The sequence below is a fragment of the Mobula hypostoma genome, chromosome 15 (genome assembly GCF_963921235.1).
Source record: "Mobula hypostoma chromosome 15, sMobHyp1.1, whole genome shotgun sequence".
Lineage (NCBI taxonomy): Eukaryota > Metazoa > Chordata > Chondrichthyes > Myliobatiformes > Myliobatidae > Mobula > Mobula hypostoma.
The window spans coordinates 14,894,586-14,910,334 of NC_086111.1; the positions used below are offsets into that span (position 1 = coordinate 14,894,586).

At 40.6% G+C, this 15,749-nt stretch overlaps 1 protein-coding gene across 3 annotated transcripts in view; it reads left to right on the forward strand.

The window, feature by feature from the left end:
• Positions 1-15,749, forward strand: part of LOC134356709 (E3 ubiquitin-protein ligase RNF123) — a 435,173-nt gene that overhangs the window by 269,593 nt on the left and 149,831 nt on the right. For all 3 annotated transcript variants that reach the window (XM_063067762.1, XM_063067763.1, XM_063067761.1), the window contains one exon: positions 7,239-7,323. In XM_063067762.1, coding sequence (XP_062923832.1) covers positions 7,239-7,323 — 85 coding nt within the window. The remainder of the gene's footprint in view (positions 1-7,238; positions 7,324-15,749) is intronic.

Sequence of the window (15,749 nt, forward strand, 5' to 3'; positions counted from 1 at the left end):
AGCTTGTAAAACTCTACAGAGAGCAACTAAAAGAATCACTAGGAAGAAAAAGATGAAATGTGAAAGCAAGCTAGCAAACCATATCTAAGTGTATAGATAATAAAAGCTTTTTCAAGTATGTGAAAAATAAAGAGAGATGGGAGTGGATATAGGACTGCAAGAAAATGAGGCGGGAGAAATAATAACGGGATCAAGGAGATGGCAAATGAACTAAATGCTTATTTTGCATCAGTCTTCACTTTGGAAAGCACCAGCAGTGTGCCAGATGTTAAAGGGTGTGAGGGAAGAGAATGAGTGCAGTTACTATTACAAGGGAGAAGGTGCTCAAAAAGCTGAAAGACCTAAGGGTACATAAGTCACCCAGACCAGATGAACTGCACCCTAGGGTTCTGAAAGATGTAGTGGTAGAGATTGTGGAGGCATTAGAAATTATCTTTCAAAAATCATTGGACTCTGGCATGGTGCCAGAGGACTGGAAAATTGCAGATGTCACTTCACTCATTAAGAAAGGAGGAAGGCGGCAGAAAGGATATTATAGACCAGTTATCCTGATCTCAGAGGTTAGGAACAAGTTGAAGTCAATTGTTAAGGATGAGGTTATGGACTACTTGGTGATAGAGGCCAAGATAGGACTAATTCAGCATTTTCCTTAAGGGAAAATCTTGCCTGACAAACCTGTTGGAATTCTTTAAGGAGATTACACGTAGGATAGATAAAGGCGATGCAGTGTGTGTTGTATATTTGGACTTTCAAAAATCCTTTGACAAGGTTCCACACATGAAGCTGTCTACCAAGTTATGACGTCATGATATTACAGGGAAGTTACTGGGATGGTTAGAGTATTGGCTAATTGGTAGGAGGTAGTGAGTGGGAATCCTCTTCTGGTTGGCTGCCAGTGGTGTTCCACAGGGTTTGGTGTTGGGACGACTTCTTTTTAAGCTGTATATCAATGATTTGAATGATGGAATAGATGGCTTTGTTGCCAAGTTTGCAGATGATATGAAAATTGATGGAGGGGCAGGTAGTGTTGAGGAAACTGTAGGCTGCAGAAGGTCAGACAAATTAGGAGAATGGGCAAGAGAGTGACAAATGAAATACAATGTTGGAAAATGCCTGGCCATACACTTTGGTAATAGAAATAGATGAGTAGACTATTTTCTAAATGGGGAGAAAATCCAAAAATCTGAGATGCAAAGGGATCTGAGAGTCCTTGTGTAGAACACCCAAAAGGTTAACTTGCAGACGTCAGTGGTGAGGAAGGCAAATGCAATGTTAGCATTAATTTCAAGAGGTCTTGAATACAAGAGCAGGGATGTGATGCTGAGGCTTTATAAGGCTCTACTGAGGCCTCACCTTGAGCATTGTGAACAGTTTTGGGCTCCTTGTCTAAGAAAAGATGTGCTGGCAATGGAGAGTGTTGAGAGGAGGTTCACAGGATGATTCCAGGAATGAAAGGGTTATCATACGAAGAATGCTTGATAGCTCTGCGTCTGCACTCACTGGAACTTAGTAGGATGAGGGGGAGATCTGATTGAAACCTTTCAAATGGTGAAAGACCAAGACAGAAGATGTGGAAAGGATGTTTCCCAAAGTGGGGGAGTCTAGGACAAGAGAGCACAGCCTTAGGATAGAGGGGTATCTATTTAAAACAGTTGCAGAGAGATTTCTTTAGCCAGTGGGTGGTGAACTTGTGGAATTTATTACCGCAGGCATCTGTGGAGGCCAGGTTGTTGTGTGTATTTAAGGCAGAGCTTGATAGGTTCTTGGTTGGACATGGCATCGAAGGTTACGGGCAGAAGAGCAGGGAGTGGGGCTGAGGAGGGGAAAAAAGTATCAGCCATGATTGAATGGAGAAGCAGACTTGATGGGCCAAATGGCTTAATTCTGCTCCTGTGTCTTATGGTCTCACAGATGATCCCGTTGGGAAAGATAGATACTGACCATGGAGATTTTGGCTTCTATGGATCAATGCAGGAAAACAATGAAAAAAGAAAGCTGAGCATGTTTTACACATAAAGGATGGGTATACAAGGGAGACTCTGAAGTCTTGGTCAGATAATGTATTGGCAACAGTTCTGGGCATCATAGCTCAGGAGGTCGATGATGCTCTTGGAGGGAGTGAGGTGTCGGATAATGCCACATTTGAAAGTTGAGGTCTGAGGAGAAGGTGCATAAAATTCAGTGCTATGATTTGGAACTTTGAAAGCTAAGGGTTATTTAATCTTTTAGAAGCTATTAAGTGGAACCGATTGGATGAGAGAAATATTTTCTACTCATTGGAGAGTCTAGGACTATAGAGATTGTTCTAACTAGTAGAGGATTTCTGAAGGGCTAGTAACCTTGCTGTACAAATGCCAATGGCTGAAAGATTAGTCATCTAACTGAAATTGATAAACTATTGTCAAAGGCTTTGAAATACATATATATTGTGAAATGGCTTCTACTTGTTTTACATAACTACATCTAAGATCAAAGTGCCTGAGGAATTAAATGGCCCACTTTGGTTTCTGTGTTTGAGAATGGGTGTTTTTGGAGCATTGTTCCACTGTTTAGGATTGTACACATTAACCACTGAATCCCTATTTAAGATGGAGCAACTGTAGAACCCATTACTAGTCTTTAACACAAAACACCCAAGTTCCTTTGCCCACAGATGCTACTTAACCTCTGAGTTCCTTTGGCGGATTGGCAGATAGTCTTCAAGATTCTGTGTATGATCAGCACTGTTCACCTCGGAGGCACATAGCAGGGTTTTAGATGCACCAGGTTGTGATCTGACCTCAATGGGAGGAGGGGAGAGGAGCTGTATGCATCCTTAACGTTAGCGTACATCAAATCCAGAGTCCTCTCCCCTCTGCTACCATCTCGGGTGACTTCAACCATGTTACCATGGCTAGAACACTGCCCAACTTCATGCAATATGTGAGCTGTACAATCAGAGGGTTGTACCAGGTTGTATCAGTGCAAGGATTATGCTGAGTGCAGCCTGCAAGTGTCATCGATCTTCAGATGCCAAAGTAGCATGCCCACAACCTACTGCCCCAACTCGTACGTATGTGGGCGGAAAGCAGAATATCTAAGGGAATTCCATGTGGTCATGGGGAGAACGTACAAACTCCTTACAGGCAGCAGTGATATATACACACACACACACACACACACACACACACACACACACACAAACATACATGTGTGTTGAGGACTGACCCCCATCCAACAACACCCCTCAACCTTTTTACAAACTTTCTACAAAATAGCACTGTTTCTGTTTAGTACAGGCCACACAGACCATTGTCCCCTCTGTTCATAGGCATCCGTTAGTCTCATGAGACCATGGATTTACGCCTTGGAAGGTTTCCAGGGCGCAGGCCTGGGCAAGGTTCAATACAGTGTATATAGAGCATCGGTCTCCTGTTTTGGATTGTTTGTGTGTGCATATTTAGGTTATATGTAAAATAAAAGTATATCCTGATAATCAATTAAACGGAGCAGATTCTGTACAAAGCAATTAAATGGTAAGAGCCCAGACAGACAGACCTTGGGATTGCATTGGGTTTTGTGAATCAGCAAGAGGTTCCAGGTGAGGAAAGGAAGGAAGTGCCTTAAGTAGAGGTTTCTGTGAGAGGAGGTGGTTGGAGTTCTAGGTCCAAATTACTACTTGTCCTATGAAATAGGAGGCTGTTTAGGTCCATTGGCTCTTTGCTGGCATAAATCAATCCAATTCCACCACTAATTTTTCCTTAATCTATACTTCCCACATTCTGATCAACTCCATACTACAATTAACCTGAGTCACTGAGTTATGAGGCAGCAGCTTTACGAGCTGCCCTAACAGTGCCTAGAGAGTGATGATGGAAAAGGGATTACCTTTGTGAAAGAGGCTTTGTGTCTGTTATTGCAATAGGTAAATGACAACTATTATAACAATATAAATAATTTGGATTCTGTTGCATTTGATTAATTAGTATGGCAATGTGGCATTGGAACTCAGTTATTTTTGTTACCCTTAAGGTTCTTCCAGGGGCTAAGAATGGCAAACAGTCTTAATTCTTAACGATCACTTATTTTAAAGTTTAAACAAAAGTACAAATACTAAGCAAACTAAGTGAAGAGCTAGGAAACAAAGCAGAGATTCAATGGAAAGCAAAGAAGCTGAAGATAAAAAAGAAAAAGGCAACGAGAAAAACGATGGCGCCATTGAAAAATCCATCACCTTTATGGTGAGGATGAGAAAATTCCTTAGATAAAAATAAACCAAGCAATGGTTGCACAATTACATCACGTGGATAATGTGCTAACACAACCAACGAAAAATGAAAAAGTGTCGGTAACTCCTAACATGAGGAAATCTGCAGATGCTGGAATTTCAAGCAACACACACAAAAAATGCTGGTGAACGCAGCAAGCCAGGCAGCATCTATAGGAAGAGGTACAGTCAACGTTTTGGGCCGAGACCCTTCATCAGGACTAACTGAAAGAAGAGATAGTAAGAGATTTGAAAGTGGGAGGGGGAGGGGGAGATCCGAAATAATAGGAGAAGACAGGAGAGGGAGGGATGGAGCTAAGAGCTGGAAAGTTGATTGGCAAAAGGGATATGAGGCTGGAGAAGGGAGAGGGTCATGGGATGAGAGGCCTAGGGAGAAAGAAAGGGGGGGGGGATGGGCAAGGAGTATAGTAAGAGGGACAGAGGGAGAAAAAAGAGAGAAAAAAAAGTAATGATAATAAATAAATAAATAAATAAATAAATAAATAAGGGATGGGGTACGAAGGGGAGGTGGGGCATTAACGGAAGATAGAGAAGTCAATGTTCATGCCATCGGGTTGGAGGCTACCCAGATGGAATATAAGGTGTTATAAGGTCCTATACCACTTTCTGCCAGTAAGTGGGGACGAACCACCATATATTCTGTGAAAAATACATGAGTTTGTTAAAAAAGTACAAATCATGAGTAAACTACGACTTTAGTCTTACATTAATTCATCTAATATCTTATAAAAAGTATTAAAAACCAGTGGTTTCCAACAGCGAAAACCCCATATGTTTGTCTAATCTAGCTATGTTCAGAATAATCAGTTTGCTTATCACTCAGTTTGGTCAATGGCATGTCGAGTCTACCACTCATCAAGATCATGACGGATAATCCACCTCATTTCCACTTTCCATTCTAATTCTCACATATTCTTGGATTACAAACATCTGTCATTATTTGCATTTCTCTGAGGGAAAGGATTCCCAAGACTAGCAGTCTTTAGTATGTTTGAGTTCCTTGTGGGCCCAGCACGAGTGCAGTTATGAAGAAAACATGGCAAACTTCAAACTTCAAACTTCCTTTGAAGTTTGTGAAGGATCGGCATGACATCTAAAATTTTAACAAACTTCTATAGATGTGTGGTGGAGAGTATATTGAGTGGTTGCATCATAGTCTGCTATGGAAACACCAATGCCCTTGAATGGAAAACGTTACAAAAAGTTGTGGATACAGCCCAGTCCATTACAGGTAAAGCCATTCCCACCATTGAGCACATCTACATGAAGTGTTGTCACAAGGAAGCAGCATCCATCATCAGGGACCCCCACCACCCAGGTAAAGCTTTTTTCTCTCTGCTGTCATCAGGAAGAAGGTACAGGAGCCTCAGGACTCACACTACCAGGTTCAGGAAGTTACTACTCTTAAACCATCAGGCTCTTAAACAAAGGGGATAACTTCTCTCAACTTCACTTGCCCATCACTGAAATGTTCCACAACCCGTGGACTCACTTTCAAGGACTTTACATCTCATGTTTATTGTTCATTTATTTTTTATTATTATTTCTTTTTGTATTTGCGCAGTTATACTTGGTACACTGGTTGAACACCCAGTTGGTGTGGTCTTTCATTGATCCTATGATGGCTACTGTTCTATTATGGATTTATTGAGTATGCCCACAAGAAAATGAATCTCAGGGTTGTATACGTTGACATCTATGTACTTGGATAATAAATTTACTTTGAAAACTAGCTCATTTCCCAGTTCTGACAAAAGGTTTTGGCCCAGAAATATTAACTGTGCTTGTCTTTTCACAATTACTGTCTGACTTGCTGAATGTTTCCAGCATTTTCTGTTTTTATTTCAAATTTTCAACAGGTTTCCATTGAGATTATCCAGAATTTTGTTGCCTCCATCCCTACTTCCTGAGCCTCACACACCTCTCACCAGCTGCACCAGCTTTCAGTTTTGCAATGCTTCAGATTTAAAATTCTTCATCTCTTTTAGTCCCTCAAATTATTTTGAGGAGTTGTATTTATAAATAATTTTTTTACAGTATCAGTTCATCTTGGTGTTGATGAGCTTGCCTGGCATGTTTGGGCATAACCTCTGGAGTTCCCTCCCTAAACCTTTCTGTTTCCTGTCTTTAAGGCGCTCTTTATTGTCTAACTTTGAGCAGTGTTTGGCTGGCTGTCCTCTCCATAGCTAATTGTTAGATTTAATCTTACATTACAGTGAGTGACTGATACCTGGAACACAATAGCGGAGGAAGTGGTTACATTTCCTACATTCATTTGGAAAGGCAAAGCATAAAAGGATATTTACTAGTGCTGGCAAATGGGATCAGTGTAGATAAGCAAAAAGGTCTGCATGGACATGATGGGCCATTTCAGTGCTGTTCAGCTCAGTGACACCTGTGGATTGCAGGAAGTGCATGTGTTGTTATTGCAATGCATAGGTGTCATAGAATGCTTCGGCACCGGAATGCTTTCTATGCCAAAAATGCATTCTTTTGCTGTAGTGAATATTCCAGTGCTGAAGTGGATTGCATTAGTGTTTTAGTGGTACAGGTGCATAGGTACTACTTGAAACACAGTGGAGGAGGTGGTCAAACTGACCCATAGACATGAGTAAAATTCTGGAAAATATCATGTGACCTAGGCAGCAGAGTGACCTAAGATTATATTGCAGTTCAGTGGGTAGGAGGATTTTATACCCCAGTCTTGCAATATTAAGAAAAGCAGAGATTAACTAAATGGTGTGCACTCAAGTCATGACTGATCCTATACCTCAACCCTACATTCCTGTTTAATCCCCATATTCCTTAATTCTCTTCAAATCCAAAAATCTAAAGCTTGGCTATAAAAATACACACACCTTCCATACTTTATTGCACACTTGCTTTAATGTAGATCAATGTGGCATGCCAGAGATTGTATTTTTAAAAATAATGTACTAATGATTTTATTTCTTCCCTCCTACTTCCTCAGGTTTGGAAAGTGTGGACCATTATCCAATATTGGTAGCTGTGACAGGAATTCTTGTCCGCATCCTAGTTGACTCTGATGCTCAGGGGTAAGAAACTGTTTGCTAAATGTTGAACAGAAGGATTGTTAATATAATAATTTATGTATATTGTCTGTCACTTGGTTAGACAGTGTATTTGATGTGGGAAATTACAAAATGCTATTTTTAAAAGAATAAAGTATCTTTGGAGGTATATTTTACACCGTGATGTAAGGTTAGATAAATATTGGTGCGCATGATTAAAAGAAAGTTTTAACCGTTTTTCCTAGTTCTTTATTTAAGCATGATAACCAAACAGCCTGTGAAGTTTTGGTTGAAGAACAATTTGGATAACTTGAATTGTGTCAGTTCTCGGGTTTGGATTTATTGTTCACAGTATATAGTTAGAATTAATTCTAAAGATAGATCCGAACTTCAGAGCTGCAGCAGAACCCTAATAAAAGCAATGCAAAGTTCAGCTATATTCCTCCATTTTAACTGGCTACAAAACTTGCTAGAACATAGAAATATTACAGCACTGAAAGAAACCATTCAGCCCGGCAGGTTCATACCAGCTTTGTCAGTTTAATTTACCTGCTCTACTTTAATACTTTGTCTCTCATGATTTTACCTGTTCTCTTTTGAAAGCTTCAATTAAATATATGCCCTCCACACTTTCAGAATTCTAGATCATAACTACCTGCTGTGTCACGGAGATTTTATTCTTGTTAGCCTGGATCTTTAGCAGTTATTTTAAATCTGTATCCTTGGCCTTTTACAAATGGGAACAGTTTCTGTCTGTTTTTGCCTATTTAAACCATCATGGTATTGGCTTCCTAACCTGCTCAGCTTTAAGAACAATATAAGCCTTGTTCTTGCAATTGACATTGGTTATCTCTCTGTTCATATTCTCTGGGATTTTACATTCCTTTTTACATGATGATGAGTAAAATGGGATGTTAAACTCTTGTTTTACAAAGTTTCAAAGTAACATTTTTGCCTTTCAATCTGGTAATTTCATAAGGCTACTGTTACTGCTGAGATTTTATTAAATTCGAGGTCTATTTTATTCAGTTTAAATTCCCTAGCTGCTTTAAATTGCCAATGGAACAATGGTCCAGAACCCTGGTTGCTTGTCGAGTAAGAACCCACACCATTGTTTGTCTCACCAGTCTGAGAAGTAGCCATTTGCAACAGTTCTCTGCTTGCAGTCCTTGAGCCGTCCTCTTACCAATGCCATCAGTGATTCTTCGCTTCCATCAGTTTCAGTTTTAGAATAACCTTTTTTGAGAGATGTTTTTGGATGCCATCTGAAAGTTAATAGTGTGATATTTACTGCATTATACTCATTAGCCTCCTTTATTACTTCGTCAATAAACTTAACCTAAGTTAGTCAAACATGGTTCTCTGTTCTCCGTTAATAATTCACACCTCTCCAAATTACTGTTATTTTTCATTTCGTTGGTTATTATTTGTAAAAGCTGGTGTATTCGTGCAGTTAAGTGACCAGCCTGCACTTGTTGAGTTTATTTATGTCGTCGTGAACAAAATTGTAATGTTTCCCATTCAACCATGTTTGGTACCAACCCCGTCCTGAGTGAAGACTCGAAGATTCCACATAATACTTTTGAAATTTCCATCTGCAGTTGATTGGCAATGTGCGATGCATCCAATCTTGACCACGTGATTTTTCATATCTAAGTATAGTCGGTTTTCTGGTACCTTCTCCCATCTATGTAGCAGCAATGCCTTTTTTGGCCAAGGTAGATACAGAATAAGCATTTTATGTTTCAGCTATTCCTTCTGAAGGTGGTGAATCTGTTGAATTCATTGCCATAGATACCTGTGGAGGCCAAGTCATTGGGTATATTTAAAGTGGAGGTTGATAGGTTTTTGATTAGTCAGAGCACCAAAAGTTGCAGGGGAAAAGCAGGAGAATGGAGTTGAGAGGGATAATAAATCAGCCACAATTGGATGGCAGAGCCCATCGATGGGCCGAATAGCCTGATTCTGTTCTGTGTTATGTGGTTTTATGGTCTTCTGCCTCCATGCTTCGCTTCGTGTTAACTGCTAGTCAGTTCTTATACCTGCATCTAACAGCTTGCTTCCTGACCTCTGTGGGGCATGGAGCAAACTGCAAAGGTGCAGGTGAATATTAATATGTAAAAGCTCACAGATCCATTTCAACACTGCACCGAGACTGACAGTGGGTTTTGAGGGCTGCAAGAACATTCATGCATGAGGTTCAAGATAGCTCTGCAGAAATATAGAGAAGCAAAATCACCACAATAAGTAGCAACAGATGAAGTTGGAGGAGAGAAGAGGGGGGAAAATGTGGCATTACCAGCCCACCAGTCCCTGGGTGTTCTGCGCAGAAACAGAATTCTGCTAATTGAGGCTGAGAAACCAATTCATGAAGTGGCTTATGGGTTGCGCTCTCTCTGTGAATGGAAAGAGTGGCACAGAGGTACAGCTGTTAGAACAATTCAAGTGATCTTGGTTTGAAACTGACCTTGAGCGTTGTCCTTCTGGAATCTGCCTGCTCCATGTGACCACTTCGGTTTCTTCCATCTTCTTCCAGCTGTTCTGACTGTGGGGAAGAATAGGTTACCAGGGAAAAAGTTAGCAGCGAATAGGAGGGTTCTGTGAGCTGGCATAGATTTAATGGAACAAATTGACCTCCTCTGTTGTATGGAAACAGTGCAAAACTGATGGCAATGTAATGATGCAGATACGTCATTGCAGGAAGGGGAGAGACTCATGAAGAGAATGATCTCTTGTGGTCTGGACACACTTTGCAGCAAATCCTCCCAGTAAAGTATTAACAGCACATCCCTTTCTCAAAGGAGAAAATCAGCAAGCATGCTCTAGGAGACCATAAAAACAGGCCTGGAGCCATCAGTTTCCATTACATGCTGGTTTATTTATTGGGGTAGAACGGTAGATTTAATGACTGAATGCTCTCTCTCAGAGCTTTGTGAGACACTCGTCCCAATTTTCCATTTTTATACTCGAATGTCATTTCATGCTGAAGTGGTTTCCTTGTCCTGAGGTTAGTGGCACTGCCATGAATTGTTCTGACAGCTAAATGCCTCACACACCCTAAGGCATTATCAGAGTAACTTTGGACTCTATCGTGTCACATTGTGGGGTGTTGTAAAGAGGTAGTGCTGCTGCATCACAAATCTGGTGATCTAGGTTCAAATCTGATCTCTGGTGAAGTTTGCACATTCTCCATTAGTTCCCCTAGGCCCTCTGCTTTCCTCCCAGGTTAATTGGTTACTGTAAATTGTCCCTGGTGTGTAGGTGAGTGGTAGATTTGGCGGAGTTGATGGGGATTTGAGGAAAATAAATGGGATTAACATAGGATTAATGTAAATGTGCAGTTGGTGGTCAGCATAAGCTCAATTCGCCAAAGGGCCTGTTTCCTCACTGTACGATTCTATGACATACTCTCAATTTGCATTTATTTCTTTTCCATCTCTTCCCCCTTATTCACTGTTTTGGATATATCCCTGGAAATACTACTGCACACAGTGCTGAATGCATCATTGAATATACGTAAAAATTTTGTCCAGTCAGCTGAATAGGATCTCACAGCAAAGATGACACATATGGGGCTGTCCTCAGAATAATTAACATAACAAACTCTATTTGCTGCCTTTGGCTCACCAGCCTGTAGTGTGGGTCTGATTGTGCTTGGCTTGCACGTGGCATTGACCTTCTATGGGATTGCATTGCCCGCACTAACCTCCAGCCATGTAGCACCCAGTTTGCTGAGATCTTGCTGCCGGACTATGAAGATAAAAATTAGCTTTATTTGTGACAAGCACATTGAAACATACAGTGAAATTTGCCATTTGCCTCAAATCAAAACAAAGATTCTGCTGAGCAGCCCACAAATGGTTCCATGCTTCGAGCATGTCCAAAACTCACTAATCTTAATCCTATGTCTTTGGAATGTGGGAGGAAACTGGAGTGAGAGCCTGAAGGAAACCCACACAGTTATGGGAAGGACATATAAACTCCTAATGAATAATGGCAGCAATTGAACCCCGATCTTACAACTGGCTCTGAAATAGCATTACACTAACAATCTGGCTCAATCATCTGGCTGCCAGGCAAAGTGTGCTGCTAGAGGGCTGCTTCAGAACAACTTCAAAGAATGGAGGTGCTTAAAGAAAATTAAAATGCACTTAAATAATTAAAAATGTTAATAATTACTTTAAAATTAAAGTATAATGAATTTATATAAAATACTATTACCTTTTGCAAAGTAATTGAAAACTTTAAAATTAATTTAGGAATGAAAAAGATAACTAATCCGTCTAACATCACATCCCTTAATGAAGAGTGATAAGTACATTCCTATGGTCAGCATAATGATATAGAAACATCAGTGCTGAGGAACAGAAAATTCTACAGAAAGTGGTGGATAGAGTCCAATCCAACAAAGCCCTCCCAATCATTGAATACATTTACAAGGAGTGCTGCCACAAGAAAGCAGCATTTATCATTAAGAATCTCCCATCATCTAGGCCATACTCTTTTCTCATTACTACCATTAGGCAGGAGTTATAGGAGCCTTGGGTCCCACACCACTGTGGTTGGCAGCTCATCAAGGAAAAGAAAACTCTGATCTCAAACCTTTGTTGCCTTGTGGCTATACTCACTCATGGGGAAGGCTTCAAGAGTAAGAGGAAAAATCTGGAGATGGAATCCCTAAGATGAGTTCAACACTGACTGATATCTCCTGCTCACTACTGTTGCCAGACTGTATCAATCTCTGCCATTCCTTTGAACTCATCCTCTGCATGGTGGAGAGAGCCTGCTGTATGGACAACAGCTTGCTCTCCATATTGTACTGCCCTGGCTTGCATATCGACTTTGACGACTAGCTCACAACATCCATGGTCAATCCCAATCGGTGGAGGGCTACCATGATTATCTTACAGCCATCAAACTCCTGAACCTGTGTGATAACCTGAACTCTGAACTGATTCCACAACTTCTGAACTGACTCACTTTCAAAGACTCTACAACTCTGGTTCTCAGTATTATTTATTTACTTTTTTTTATGATTTAAATTTTATTGAATTCGTTTACAAATTTTTCCCCGATCCCTTGAGTCAGTGTTGAAATTATGTAAATCATAGCTTACAAAACATAAAATTATCCATAAAATAAAAACAAACATGGCAGAAATAAATATCAATATAATAACCATGTGTGTCTATTTAGACCTCTAATAACATAAAAGCCTGTTATTCAGCAATATGCTTCATCACACATTCACCACTATTTCTCCCCCAGGAAACCTAAATATTTGCCCCATTTTTGTGTATAGATGTCCAATCTATCAAACTGTTTGTAAGACATGCGTTCAAAAGCTGCCTCTTTGGCTATTTCTGTGGCCCACTCCTGAAATAATGGTTCCCCCCCCCTCCCAAGTTCCTCCAACCTCTCAGTATAATTTGTCTTCCTACCATTATACTTGTCTGGATCCAATTTTGAGAGTGTTTATCCCCAAGTAACCCAAGTGTGTCTCCCAAGACAAAAAAGTCTGGGGCAGAAAGGGAGTTGAATACCCGAAACTTCACCAATATACTTATGTATCATAATCCAAAATTCTTGAATTCTGGGACAGGACCAGAGCGCATGCACTAAGTACCCTTTATCTGCCTCATAGCGCCAGCATTTAGGGGTATTTTTCAACCCTAATCTATGTAACCTCGCTGGAGTCCAATAAAAACAGTGTGGAATCTTAAACTGAATAAGGCGGACCCTCAGGTCTCGACATTGTTTTGACATTTTTGCAAATTTTGTCCCACTCCTTTGTCTCAAAAGTCACACTCAGGTCTCTTTTCCATGATCTTTCAAGACCCAACAGAAATTTGTCCCCGGAGATTTGTGTTAAAGCTGAATAATAAGTTGAGGCTTTGTGACCTTTACCATATGCAGCCAGTACAGTAGACAGTATTGTAGCAACTTGTGGGGGTTGCTGTGTAGAACCAAAAGTTGTATGTAGCAAATGACGCAGTTGAAGATATCTCCAAAATTGTGACCTAGAGATATCGTGCTGTTGGGATAATTGATTAAAAGATTTTAAACTGTCACCATTATAAAGGTCTCCCAATTTAATTATACCTTTCCCTTGCCATTCCCTCCAGAAGAAAGTGGACTTATCAATACAGAACTTCGGATTCATCCAGATACTCGAGGCTTCATTCAAATATGGATTAAATTTAAATAATCTAGCTATCTTATTCCAAAACAAATGCATATGTGATATAATTGGGTGAGACCTTGCCTCAGGAGGTAACTTGATAGACAAACATTGTAATGGAGGGGTGGGAGGAAGAGCAGAACACTCAATACGATACCAAGGAGGTGCGCTCTCCGGAGGGAGAGACCAATGTGCTAAATGCTTAAGAGTAAAGGCATAGTAATGGTATATTAACTTTGGCAAACCTAAGCCCCCCCTTTCAACTGGCAATTGTAATTTGTTAAAGTTTAAGCGTGGGCATTTACCATTCCAAATAAAAGCCTTAATTATTTTATCAAATTGCTTAAAATATGTTGATGGGATTTGAACTGGTAACGATTGGAACAGATAATTAACCTTTGGAATGCTATTCATCTTCAAGGCATTTACTTTTCCCGACATTGACAAATAGAATGATGACCATCTGTCTACATCACATGAAATTCTCTGCGATAATGGATCAACATTTACCTTTACTAAATCCTTCAGTTGAGGGGGAAAATTAATACCTAAATATCATATACGTACCCTTCTTTGGCCAGTGAAATTGGCCTGGGTAAAAAGCAGATGCAGGGCAATATGCAGTCAACGGTAGTGCTTCCGATTTTGTCCAATTAACCTTATAACCTGTGAGTCTAGACAATAGGTGCAGGAGTAGGCCGTTCAGCCCTTCAAGCCAGCACCATCATTCACTGTGATCATGGCTGATCATCCACAATCAGTACCCTTTTCCTGCCTTCTCCCCGTATCCCTTCACTCTGCTATCTTTAAGAGCTCTATCTAACTCTTTTTTGAAAGAATCTAGAGAATTGGCCTCCACTGCCTTCTGAGGCAGAGCATTCCACAGAACCACAACCCTCTGCGTGAAAAAGTTTTTCCTCAATTCCGTTCTAAATTGGCTACCCCTTATTCTTAAACTGTGGCCTCTGGTTCTGGACTCCCCCAACATCGGGGACATGTTTCCTGCCTCTAGCGTGTCCAGTCCCTTAATAATCTTATATGTTTCAATCAGATCCCCTCTCATCCTTCTAAATTCCAGTGTATACAACCCCAGTTGCTCCAATCTTTCAACATATGACAGTCCTGCCATTCCGGGAATTAACCTTGTGAACCTACGCTGCACTCCCTCAATAGCTAGAATGTCCTTCCTCAAATTTGGAGACCAAAACTGTACACAATATTCCAGATGTGGTCTCACCAGGGCCCTGTACAACTGCAGATGGACCTCTTTGCTCCTATACTCAACTCCCCTTGTTATGAAGGCCAGCATGCCATTAGCTTTCTTCACTGCCTGCTGTACCTGCTTGCTTACTTTCAGTAACTGATGAACAAGGACACCTAGATCTCATTGTACTTCCCCTTTTCCTAACTTGACACCATTCAGATAGTAATCTGCCTTCCTGTTCTTGGCGCCAAAGTGGATAACTTCACATTTATCCACATTAAACTGCATCTGCCCACTCACCTAACCTGTCCAAGTCACCCTGCATTCTCATAACATCCTCCTCACATTTCACACTGCCACCCAGCTTTGTGTCATCTGCAAAGTTGCTAATGTTACTTTTTATCCCTTCATCTAAATCATTAATGTAGAAACGTTTGTATATTGTAAATAGCTGCGGTCCCAGCACCGAGCCTTACGGTACCCCACTAGTCACTGCCTGCCATTCTGAAATTAATCCCTACTCTTTGTTTACTGTCTGTCAACCAATTTTCTATCCATGTCAGTACCCTACCCCCAATACCATTTGCTCTAATTTTGCACACTAACCTCCTATGTGGGACCTTATCAAAGGCTTTCTGAAAGTCCAGGTACACTACATCCACTGGCTTTCCCATGTCCATTTTCATAGTCACATTCTCAAAAAAGTTCCATAAGATTAGTCAAGCATGATTTCCCCTTCGTAAATCCATGCTGACTCAGACCTATCCTGCCACTGCTATCCAAATATGCCGCTATTTCATCTTTTATAATTGATTCCAGCATCTTCCCCACCACTGATGTCAGACTAACTGGTCTATAATTGCCTGTTTTCTCTCTCCCTTCTTTCTTGAGTAAGACTTTATAATGTTAAAAAGACATGGCACTGATTGACTAGGGTCAGACACAAATAATAAAATATCATCCGCATAAAGCATCAGTTTATGAACCTGTCTTCCCACAGATATCCCTATAAAGTTCTCATTCTCTCTGATGGCTGCTGTCGGGGGCTCTAGACAGAACAACATT